The following is a 12,315-nucleotide window of genomic DNA, read 5'->3' as shown; positions in this document are numbered from 1 at the left end:
GCGGCATTAGGAAGGTTGAGAACCACTGCTCTACTCACTGGTGTACCTAAATCCACTGTTAAATTGACTTCAATATGTACAAAATTCTGCAGCCAAAACCATTTATGTTGTAGATTTATTAAGTGCTCTAGGCTCAATAAAATATTTATTTCTTTAAAATAAAGGTTCAGTTGTTCATTAGGGCATCATTCAGACTGGAATTGGCACCCATGTTGTGTGGAGGCCGTGTTTGTTATGCGCCCTGAGCTGCATGCAGAAGTGGATGCAGACAGCAGCCCCTGAAAACACAGGTATAATGCAAGACAGTGTAGATATGCATTTTATGTTGGCTCTCCTGAAATTAGGGCCAGCACACACCGAAATAAAGATAACAAGCTCACAGAAAACATCCAAAAAATCCAATTTAATGTGGTGGGGAGTGCAATTTATCAGCTCATGGATATTGTCATGACACATTTTTAGGAGTTATAAAACGGGACAGCTCGTTTACAGGGTCTGAATTTGAATTCTATCCATTTAAAAGTCTGTACAGAGAGAAACCACTAACACAAACATATTTACAAACAGTGGGAACAAATAAAAATAAACCATTCATTACTGTTTGTTTATCCCAAATAAAAAATACAATTATCAAAATATAGGCTAACTTTATTTGACCGTACTGAAACTTGATCATGGTATGTTAAGGCTTCAAGGTAGTTCCAAGTGTTTAAAGCTCATCACGATCCCTTTTCAGTATAGTATACCTATATTCACTTGGTGCCAACTTCTGGAAGGAACTTTCAGGGGGACTACTTGCTATATCTTGAGTTTGCTATTAAAAAAAAAAAATATATGGTAATCACTTTTAGATTTTTTTTTTTTTACATGAGAAAAGCTTATTCACATCCAGAATAAACATTAGCCATAACAATATGCACATCCAGAATAAACATTAGCTATAAAAAAATATACACGTTTCTCTATGAAACTATTCTGTTTTCAAGGCTTGTGACTCTTTACTATCCCTAGCTCAGCATGCTTCATGTGCAAACAATCTACTAAACATACAGAATGCACATCTGAAGTGTAAAGGGATACCTGGTTGTAATAAAGGCAAAAGAAAATTGTGCGCCTGCCAAATAATGAGAATAATAATAGATGAGCTGCTACAAACATAAAAAACAGACTAAAACAAATGAAAGTGTCACGCTGCTAGCATAAATCAATACATATAAATATACGAACAAAAACGTGACTGATAGTACCAAAAGATGATAAAACATAAAAATAAATGCAATTCTTCAAAAAAATCCAAATAAGTGACAGATCTTCCTGATGGTGGTTGCACCCAAAATCCTAGTGCTGTAAATCTTCAATACATGTGAATCATCACAGTGAAAAGACTTCCAGGTGGACTCTCACCTTGGACCTGTATGTGGACGCAGGTCAAACTAAGCATCTCCCCTATTAGTGGGGGTAACACATAACTTGCTCCTCTGTGCACTCTTCCCCTTATGAATCATTGGACCTCACGCTGCCACGGAGTGAGAAAAGTACTGCTGATAACCAGCAATTGTCAGTGGACAGATCGGCACTGATGATCAGTGCCGCCCAGGAGTGTCCACCAATGCTGCCAGTCAGTGCCCATCACTGTTGCATATCAGTGCCGCCCAAAGTATCAGTGCCCATCATTGTTGAAGAGCAGTGCCAGCTCATCAGTGCCGCCTCAAACGCACATGAGTGAAGGAGAAAAATTGCCTGTTTGCAAAATTTTATAATAGAAACAAAGAAAATTTTTGCTTTTTTGTTTATAGCGCAAAAAATAAAAACACCCAGCGGCGAGTAAATACCAACAAAACAAAGCTCTATTACTGTGAAAAAAATGCTAAAAATTTTATATGGGTGCAGTGTTGCATGGCCGCACAATTGTCACTCAAAGTGCGACAGCGCTGAAAGCTGAAAATTTGCCTGGACATGAAGGGGGTATAAGTGTCCTGTAGGCTAGTGGTTAATAAATAAATGCCTTTTAAAGAAGCCTACTGCAATATGGTCTACTTTGTGGTTGTCGAGCTTTATCCACAGAGTTGACTGTCCTGAAATCAGGTGCCATTTGTGATGGTCCAATGATTCACGAGGGGAAGAGTGCACAGAGAAGCAAGTTATGTGTTACCCCCACTTATAGGGGAGATGCTTTATTTGACCTGTGTCCACATACAAGTCCATGCGAGAAGGTGAGAGTTCAGCTGAAAGTCTACGTTCACTGTGGTGATTCACATGTACTGAAGATTTACAGCACTGGGATTTTGGGTGCAATCACCAGCAGGAAGATTTGCCACTTATTTGGATTTTATTTTAAGAATTGCATTTATTATGTTTTATCACCTTTTGGGACTATCAGTCACGTTTTTGTTCGTATATTTATATGTAATAATTTATGTGACACTTTCATTTATTTATACCTGGTTGTAAGTCAATTAGAGTATGTCATACAGATTTGCTACCTACACTGACATGTGTGTCTAATAGTTGAATTTCTTTCCTTTGGGTTTATTGAACTCAATTTTTATCACTAGGTCAACTCTAAATTCAAAAGGACATATAGTGCACCTGACCTTAGGATGATTGCTTAACCTCTTGCCGTCCGCCTGCTGTTTATAAACGGCAGGGCGGTGGCAGTCCAAGGTCGGGTTGCCGTTCCTAAACGGCACCCGCCTTTTCTAGCTGTGCGCGCTCCCTAGGAGCGCGCACCACCGCGATCCGGTGTCCGCTGTGTCCTCCGGACACAGTGAAACACCGATCGTCGGACGGGACCTCTGTACGAGGTCCCGGTCATGTGATCACTGATTGGCGAATCAGTGATCACATGCAAAGTAGTAAACAAGATGTCACTTGTGACATCATTGCTTACTACGTGTGAAATCTGTGAATGATCACAGAGGTCACATGGTACAAGGCTATTCACAACAGCCTTGTACCATGTGACAAGCTGTGACCAATCACAGCTCACTCAGTATTTCTCAATGACTGCAAGAATGCAGACAGAGAGAAAGAGAAATGATTGCTTTTACACCCATATAGGATGTAAAAGCAATCAGTGTAAAAAAAAAAAAAAAAATCTTCATCACCCCCCACAAGTAGTACAGTGTCACCATGGTGACACTGTACTGCTAGGGTGACAGTATGTAAAAATAAAAAATAAAAATAAAAAATAATATAAAAAAAAATAAAATAAAAATGTAAAAAAAAATGTTTAAAAATTATAATGTTTGGTTATAAACTAATTTTGATTTTTTTTTTTTTACTAAAAAAATAACGGAATAAATTTTGGCCAAGATTTAGGATGAAATATTATTTATTTGCAAAATTTTATTAAAAAAAACACTTTTTTTCAAAATTTTTGGACTTTTTCATTTACATAGTAAAAAAAATAAAAATCCCAGCGGTGAATAAATACCACCAAAATAAAGCTTTATCTGTCTCAAAAAAATGGTAAAAAATTCATATGGGTACAGTATTGCATGACCGCGCAATTGTCATTCAAAGTGTGATAGCGCTGAAAGCTGAAAATTGCCCTGGACAGGAAGGGGGTAAAAGTGTCCGGACAGGAAGTGGTTAAGTGTCCGGTCATAGGGATGCAATTTGGCAATTGAAATCGCATCTAATGAATGTGAATGTCAGTGTCTTATCATTTGAGATTTGCTCCAGCGCGATTTCTAAAGTAGTTGTTGCATTACTTTTTTTTTCAGTTTTGTTGTGATTTCACATACATAGGCACTGAAATAGTTGAAAATCTTCACAAGTAGCAATAAAAAGTCTTCAGAAATCACACAATTTTAAATTGCAGCAGTGTGACCAGTGACTAAAGGTCGGTTTCACAGTTTTCCCTAAAATTACTTGTATGGAATCCATCAACACCAACCATGCACATGATGGAGAAAGACCCCCATATGGAATAATGTAAAGAAAATACTAAAAAACTGCATTCATTCTTTTATTACGTCCTCAGAATCTTCAAGGTAGCTGTGGAACACTTTTGATCCCAAGTACAGTTGTGCTCAAAAGTTTACATACCCTGGCAGAAACTTGTGAAATTTTGGCATTGATATTGAAAATATGACTGATCATGCCAAAAAATGCTCTTTTATTGAAGGATGATGATCATATAAAGCCATTTATTATCAAATAGTCGTTTGGCTCCTTTTTAAATAATAACAGAAATCACCCAAATGGCCATAATCAAAAATTTACATACCCTGGAATGTTTGGCCTTGGTACAGACACACAAGGTGACACACACAGGTTAAAATGCCAATTAGAGGTTAATGTCCCACATCTGTGGCTTTTTAAATTACAATTAGTGTCAGTGTATAAATAGTCAATGAGTTTGTTAGCTCTTATGTGGAAGAACTGACTAGGCTAGATACTGAGCCATGGGGATCAGAAAAGAACTGTCAAAAGTCCTGCATAACAAGGTAATTGAACTTTATAAAGATGGAAAAGGACATAAAAGATGTCTAAAGCCCTAAAGGACAGGTAGACCAAGAAAGATTGCAGGCATAACTGACAGAAGAATTATCTGGGATTCAAAGAAAAACCCACAGACAACCTCAAAAGAAAAACAGGCTGCTCTGGAAAAAGATGGTGTGGTTGTTTTTAACCACTTCCAGTCCGGACACTTTTACCCCCTTCCTGACCAGGGCAATTTTCAGCTTTCAGCGCTATCACACTGAATGACAATTGCGCGGTCATGCAACACTGTACCCATATGAATTTTTTACCATTTTTTTGAGACAGATAAAGCTTTATTTTGGTGGTATTTATTCACCGCTGGGATTTTTATTTTTTTTGCTATGTAAATGAAAATGTCCAAAAATTTTGAAAAAAAGTTTTTTTTTTATACAATTTTGCAAATAATATTTCATCATAAATCTTGGCCAAAATGTATTCCGTTATCTTTTTAGTAAAAAAAAAAAAAAAATCCAAATTAAAAATAAAAAATATCAAAAATAAAAATGTAAAAAAAAATTTTTTTTAAATTATAATTTTTGGTTCTAAACTATTTTTTTATGCATACTGTCACCCTAGCAGTACAGTGTCACCATAGTGACACTGTACTACTTGTGGGAAGTGATGAAGATTTTTTTTTTGTTTTTGCACTGATTGCTTTTACACCCATATAGGATGTAAAAGCAATCATTTCTCCTCTTTCTCTCTGTCTGCATTCTTGCACTCATTGAGAAGTACTGAGTGAGATGTGATTGGTCACAGCTTGTCACATGGTACAAGGCTGTTGTGAATAGCCTTGTACCATGTGACCTCTGTGATCATTCACAGATTTCACACGTAGTAAGCAATGATGTCACAAGTGACATCTTGCTTACTACTTTGCATGTGATCACTGATTGGCCAATCAGTGATCATATGATCGGGACCTCGTACAGAGGTCCCATCCGACGATCGGTGTTTCACTGTGTCCGGAGGACACAGCGGGCACCGGATCGTGGTGCTGCGCGCTCCCAGTGAGCGCGCACAAGCAGGGTGCGGGGAGGCCGTTTATAAACGGCCACCCGACCCTGCAGTGCCACCATCCGGCCATTTATATGCAACGGCCGGTCGGGAAGTGGTTAAGGAGTACAGTACGGTGATACTTGAACAAAAATTAGCTGTTTGGCCGAGGTGCCAGAAAGAAGCTCTTACTGCTCCAATGCCACAAAGAAACAGGGTTACAATATGCCTGACAACACCTTGACATGCCTAAACGGGCCTTTTTGTGTCATTGATGCAGTAAAGGCTTCTTTCTGGCACCTCCACCATCCAGCTCATTGTTGTTGACGTGTCATCATATTGTGCTCCTTCAAAACAACTACACTGTCTTTTTCCAGAGCAGCCTGGATTTTTCTTGTGGTTACCTATGGGTTTCCCTTTGTATCCCAAACAATTCCTCTGGCAGTTGTGGCTGCAATCTTTCTTGGTCTACCTGACCTTGTAAAAAAAAGTAAATGCTTCAAACGGAATGATCAATAAATGTATATATGAATGGTAACAAACATAATCAGCAAAACAAAAATATTCAAGAGGAATGAGTTGGGTTCACTGAGGATTAAAGTGTTTAAGCACTTCAATAGCAGACACTTTCACCCTCTTCCTGCCCAGGCCAATTTTCAGCTTTCAGGGCTATCACACGTTGAGAATTAATCATGCAACATGGTACCCAACTGAATTTTTGAATATTTTTTTTAAACAGATATAGCTTACTTTTGGTGGTATTTAATCACTGCTGTTTTTTTATTTTTTTGCTATAATAGCAAAAAATACTGAAAAAAAAATTAGATACTTTTGCAAATAAATATTAGTAAAAATAACCAAAATCAGTGTATAATATTTAATCTGTGTGAAAGTAATACCAGTCTACAAACTGGTATATATATTTGAAAATTGATCAATCCTGATGTGCTGACTGCCTATCTCATTTCTTGAGGCCCTAAAATGCTAAGACAGTCCAAATACTACCACCCAAATATCCCCTTTTTGGAAAGTGGACAGGCCAAGATATTTAGTAAGAAGCATGGTGAGTTTTTGAAGTTGTAATTTTTGTGAAAATTCTGAAATTAAATAGTTTTTTTTTTCCCCACACTTTTTTTTTTTTATAAACACATACTGTCTCCAGAGCAGTGCAACATCATGACTAGTGTGGCAGTGATCAGAGATACTAACTGGTGGCAATATAGAATTAAAAAAAAAAAAAAAAATGTACAGGTGAAACTCGAAAAATTTGAATATCGTGCAAAAGTTCATTTATTTCAGTAATGCAACTTAAAGGGTGAAATTAATATAGGAGATAGACTCATTACATGCAAAGCAAGATAGTTCAAGCCATGATTTGTCATAATTGTGATGATTATGGCTTACAGCTCATGAAAACCCCAAATCCACAATCTCAGAAAATTAGAATATTGTGAAAAGGTGCAATATTCTCGGCTCAAAGTGTCCCACTCTAATCAGCTAATTAAGCCATAACACCTGCAAAGGGTTCCTGAGCCTTTAAATGGTCTCTCAGTCTGGTTCAGTAGGAATCACAATCATGGGAAAGACTGCTGACCTGACAGTTGTGCAGAAAACCATCATTGACACCCTCCATAGGGAGGGAAAGCCTCAAAAGGTAATTGCAAAAGAAGTTGGATGTTCCCAAAGTGCTGTATCAAAGCACATTAATAGAAAGTTATGTGGAAGGGAAAAGTGTGGAAGAAAAAGGTGCACAAGCAGCAGGGATGAACGCAGCCTGGAGAGGATTGTCAGGAAAAGGCCATTCAAAAGTGTTGGGAACTTTCACAAGGAGTGGACTGAGACTGGAGTCAGAGCATCAAGAGCCACCACACACAGACAGATCCTGGACATGGGCTTCAAATGTCGTATTCCTCTTGTCAAGCCACTCCTGAACAACAAAAAACGTCAGAAGCGTCTTACCTGGGCTAAAGAAAAACAGACCTCGTCTGTTGCTCAGTGGTCCAAAGTCTTCTTTTCTGATGAGAGCAACTTTTGCATCTCATTTGGAAACCAAGGACCCAGAGTATGGAGGAAGAATGGAGAGGCACAAGGACCCCGAGTATGGAGGAAGAATGAAGAGGCACAAGGACCCCGCGTATGGAGGAAGAATGGAGAGGCACAAGGACCCCGCGTATGGAGGAAGAATGGAGAGGCACACACTGCAAGATGCTTGAAGTCCAGTGTGAAGTTTCCACAGTCTGTGTTGATTTGGTCATCTGCTGGTGTTGGTCCACTGTGCTTCATTAAGTCCAGGGTCAACGCAGCCGTCTACCAGGAGATTTTGGAGCACTTCATGCTTCCTTCCCCAGACGAGCTTTATGGGGATGCGGACCTCATTTTCCAGCAGGACTTGGCACCTGCCCACACTGCCAAAAGCACTAAAACCTGGTTCAATGACCATGGGATTACTGTGCTTGATTGGCCAGCAAACTCGCCTGACCTGAACCCCATAGAGAATCTATGGGGCATTGCCAAGAGAAAGATGAGAGACATGAGACCGAACAATGCAGAAGAACTGAAGGCCGCTATTGAAGCATCCTGGTCTTCTATAACACCTCAGCAGTGCCACAGGCTGATAGCTTCCATGCCATGCCGCATTGAGGCAGTAATTGCTGCAAAAGGGGCCCAAACCAAGTACTGAGTACATATGCATGCTTATACTTTTCAGAGGTCCGATATTGTTCTATGTACAATCCTTGTTTTATTGATTGCATGTATTATTCTAATTTTCTGAGATTGTGGATTTGGGGTTTTCATGAGCTGTAAACCATAATAATCACAATTATGCCAAATCACGGCTTGAACTATCTTGCTTTGCATGTAATGAGTCTCTCTCATATATATTAGTTTCACCTTTTAAGTTGCATTAATGAAATAAATGAACTTTTGCACGATATTCTAATTTTTCGAGTTTCACCTGTATATATGGCATCCATTCATTCACAGTCATTCATTCATTATTGTGATCACCTGACTTGAATCCAATATAAAATCTATGGAAAGAACAAATGATGAAGACCTTGTGTGAAAGAGTGGGCCAAAATCACACCTCACACCTTCAAGTTGACTTGAAGCGGTTATCACCAACAAAGGATTTTGTACGAAGTATTAAATTAATTTCAGTTAGCATGTTCATTACTTTTCCTACTTGTCATTCCATTTTATTGCACAACTTAATTTCTGAACTTATTTGTTTTGGTTTCTTTTTAGGTATGGATTGCATGGGTTGTTACCAACATGTGGTAAACATTTCCTATCAATAGCGCCTTTAGAAATATATTTACGGAGAAAAACGGTGACGTGTTCAATACTTATGTTACCCGCTGTACACACACACACACACGTTGTGGACTTTCCCACAGACCAAATATATACACTGACTTGGGTTACTTTTACCAAAGAAATGTAGCAGAAAACACTATGGCCTAAATTTATGAAGAAAGATTTGCAAGATTTTATAACAAAAAAAAAAAAAAAAAAAAAAAAAAAGTTGGCCTTTTTTCCTTTATACTGAAAATAAATAAATTCAACGGTGATTAAATACTACCCAATTAAAGCTTTGTCTCAAAAAATAAAATATATTTAATTTGGGCATGACTGAGTCATTCAAAATTGTGACAGCACTAAAATCTGGGAAGGAAGGGGGTGAAAAGTGTCCAGTCTTGAAGTGGTTAAAACGAAACAACAAATTGTTTTTCTAAGGGCATTGTTACAATTTTAATGTAGTGGCAGGTGAAGATGAGACCAATGCATGTGAAGCATAAGAAGCTCCCCGTCTCCACTTTTTACCGATTCCAAAAGTGTCATTTTCTTATAGGTGGAGTATGGTGGGTTGAGTTTTCCTCCAAGTTCTTATGACATGGACACTAACGCCAATACCTAATGGCTATACTTTTTAACACAATTCCTCACTATCTGAAGTTTTCAGTGTTCTTGTCTACCTTTGCATGTTTCAACAACTCCCTTTACATGCTCTACTACGCAAAATAAATAAATGCAAACTGGAAAGTGAGGTGGGTATCCCTCATAGTTTTTAAGCAGTGCCCCAAAAACTCAAGCAGGTATCTCACCTATACAATCTGTGAGTGATGCAAGAAACGGTCAGGTGTTTTATCGCTCTTACCTCTTTTGGTGGATTAACCCTTTAAGAGAACAAGTATTTTTGTCCTATTAACACACATATAAGCAGTTTCTTGAACTATACCTGTCCAGGAGCAACATCAGTTGGATCCGGTCCATGGTGAAATTCTCTATGTAGCTTTCCAGAGTGTAGATCTAATACAAACTGCTTTAGTCTACCTGAGATCCTGAAAATGATTTAATGCAAGAGAAGACAAGGTTATAATTGATATATTCAAGCATACTGCACTAAAAGTGTATTTCTAGGCAAAACTTTTTTTCTTGTATAAAAGGGCTATCAAGTTTTTACTGGTTACTTTGTCCCATTAGGGACCACTCTATTTGTACTGAAGACTATCGTCTCCAAAAATGAAAGTCAAGGGAAATCTAAAAATTTTAGAGCTGTCCCTATAACAAAAGAGATTAGGGGCCATCGAATGGGGGTACTTGTTCCAGGGAAAACGGATTTCCCCCTCACTTTGTGAGACTTCCATTAACCTCCAGTTCTGTTTCTGTGTACATTGGGGATTATTCCTTTCCTCTTCTAGACAACAAAAAATTCCTGGCTGTGGTTTTAATGCTTCCCTACTTTATTCTTCTACTCCTCTACTCTTTAAAAAAAAAAAAGTGGGCTAAACATTCACCAGCAGGTGAAGTCAAGCGCTATTTCAAAGTTCAAAAACTCTGCAAGTTTCCTTTTGGGATTTTGCTCCCCACCTCCTATGCATAAACTTAATGTATAAATGTACTTTAGAAGCTACAAGCCTTAAAAATAAAAAAAAACAATGACAATTAGAATCCCTGCCCAGCAGCAGGCACAAAAAATACAAGATTTTTAGACTTGCTCAATGAACTCCAATTAAGATTTTACAGCAACTCAGGAATTCAGATACAGTTGGATTATACTGCCACCTCCAGGAGGATTGGAGACTGGAAACCAGCAAAATTGCTAAGCCAGCCCCTATATAACCTCCCCTCTATACAACATGCCTCAGCTATTGGAAAAGCTGTACCAAAGGAAACAGGAAAAAAAAAAAAAACACAGGGGTGGGACCAGTACCCCTCAATGGTCTCCAAGAAAATAGATTTTAAGGTAAACAAAAAATGCATTTTCTCTCTAGTCCATTGTCTTGCATCATAGGAATTCAGATACAGTCAGGGCGTCTAAAACCGATAAGTGGGCAACAGCCAGTGACAGGCCCACAAGAAGGGACATGGGACTGTCTGCAACTCAGGACCACCTGAAGGATGAACACCCGAAACTGAGCCAAATGAGGTAAAGCTCCCTGCAGGACAGGGGAAGCTGCCAACGATCAAAAGAGGGCCACAAAAGGTTCAACCTAAAGTTGAAGAACAGAAAAAGAGATCATTCTTTGGTTCACCCCTCTGGTGAACACTGAGCCTGAACCAGCAATAGGCTGTGAACCAAACAGGTGGAACATGATAACTACTTCGTAATGGAAAAAACAGACCCACAACATAATGTGGTCAACAGAAACAAACACTGGGGCAAGCCCCTAGGAGAACAGAGCCCCGAGACAAATACAAGACTAGGCTGTCTACAAAGGAAGGCCCAAGCCTTACACTTATAACCCAGACACACAAAAAAGAGGACTTCCTGAAGAAAATGAAGGTGAATAAAAAAAATGAGTCTCTGGGGCCGGACAAAAGAACTGTACGGATGTCAACCCTTGAACACAGAACATGGTTGAAAGAATCTTCTAACCCACTACAGTTCAGGAAAGCATCCATCGCTGTGGAGCAAGAAACAGTAAACCTAACCTCACTGATCAGAACATTTATCTCATTAATGGCAGACTAAGGGAAAGTAAACTGGGGAACAAGAACCTATGCCATTAGAAGGTTCTACATATGTACCCCAACACCAACAGGGGAATCTGTAACAGGGAACCCAGCGTATTACACCTGCTACCAGTTCAGGAGACACCGGGTTTTATTTATTAAAGCTGGAAAGTACAAAATCAGGCTCACTTCTGCACAGAAACCAATCAGCTTCTAACCTCAGCTTGTTTAATTAAGGAACTACATGATCATAAAGACCATGTGGACATCTCAGAGTCCAGACTCTTAGAAAAAGATAGAGGAGCTGGAAAGAACCAAGTGCAACAGAAGAAAGGGAGAGTATCCGGAGACCGGGTTCCCCCAATGCCCCAAACACCCCTGACTGGGGGAAAGAGGTGAACGTCCCAACAAAGATTCAATGGCACACAGTAGACCACCTGCAAATCCCTATTCAATCAAATCTTGCAGAGGGTATGCCCTTCAGAAGCATGTTTAATTCAACGGTACAAAAAGCTGACTCTTCAAAAAAAGGTCTGATCATCCCACAATAGGATGCCTGAACTGGCATCCTCTGAAGGATGCAGGGGGCAATGTCCTTGTTTAGGCAAGGCCAGCCAGAATTAGTCCTGGTTCATCACGTAGGTCAGGAGGTCCCTTTGGATAGGTATACAGTACCATGATGCAGTTAGCAAAACCCATGGACCTTCTGAGGAGGGGATCGGGTGTCCAAACAGGGTGCAATTCCCCATTTGGATGGGAGAAAGGGGTTCCAAGATGTGGGAAAGCTAGGGAAACAGAAGTTGTGATGTTTTTGTGTTGTAGCATAAGACAGACATACAAGGAGTTAGTTTGTGGGCTAAAGGAGTG

General features: G+C 39.2%; 1 protein-coding gene across 1 annotated transcript in view; it reads right to left on the bottom strand.

The window, feature by feature from the left end:
* Nucleotides 1-388: 388 nt before the first annotated feature.
* The window catches only part of ERP44 (endoplasmic reticulum protein 44), a 105,229-nt gene continuing 93,302 nt past the window's right edge, over nt 389-12,315 (bottom strand). Inside the window, exons 11-12 of the mRNA XM_089669456.1 lie at nt 9,731-9,833; nt 389-814 (exon numbers count right to left, since the gene is read on the bottom strand). Coding sequence (XP_089525582.1) covers nt 710-814; nt 9,731-9,833 — 208 coding nt within the window. The 3' untranslated portion in view covers nt 389-709. The remainder of the gene's footprint in view (nt 815-9,730; nt 9,834-12,315) is intronic.

Source organism: Staurois parvus, unplaced genomic scaffold (assembly GCF_062004578.1).
Source record: "Staurois parvus isolate SC_StPar_1 unplaced genomic scaffold, SC_StPar_1.0 ptg000077l, whole genome shotgun sequence".
Classification (NCBI taxonomy): domain Eukaryota; kingdom Metazoa; phylum Chordata; class Amphibia; order Anura; family Ranidae; genus Staurois; species Staurois parvus.
Note: the sequence above shows the minus strand (reverse complement) of the source record. Positions and strands in the feature narration are given on the sequence as shown.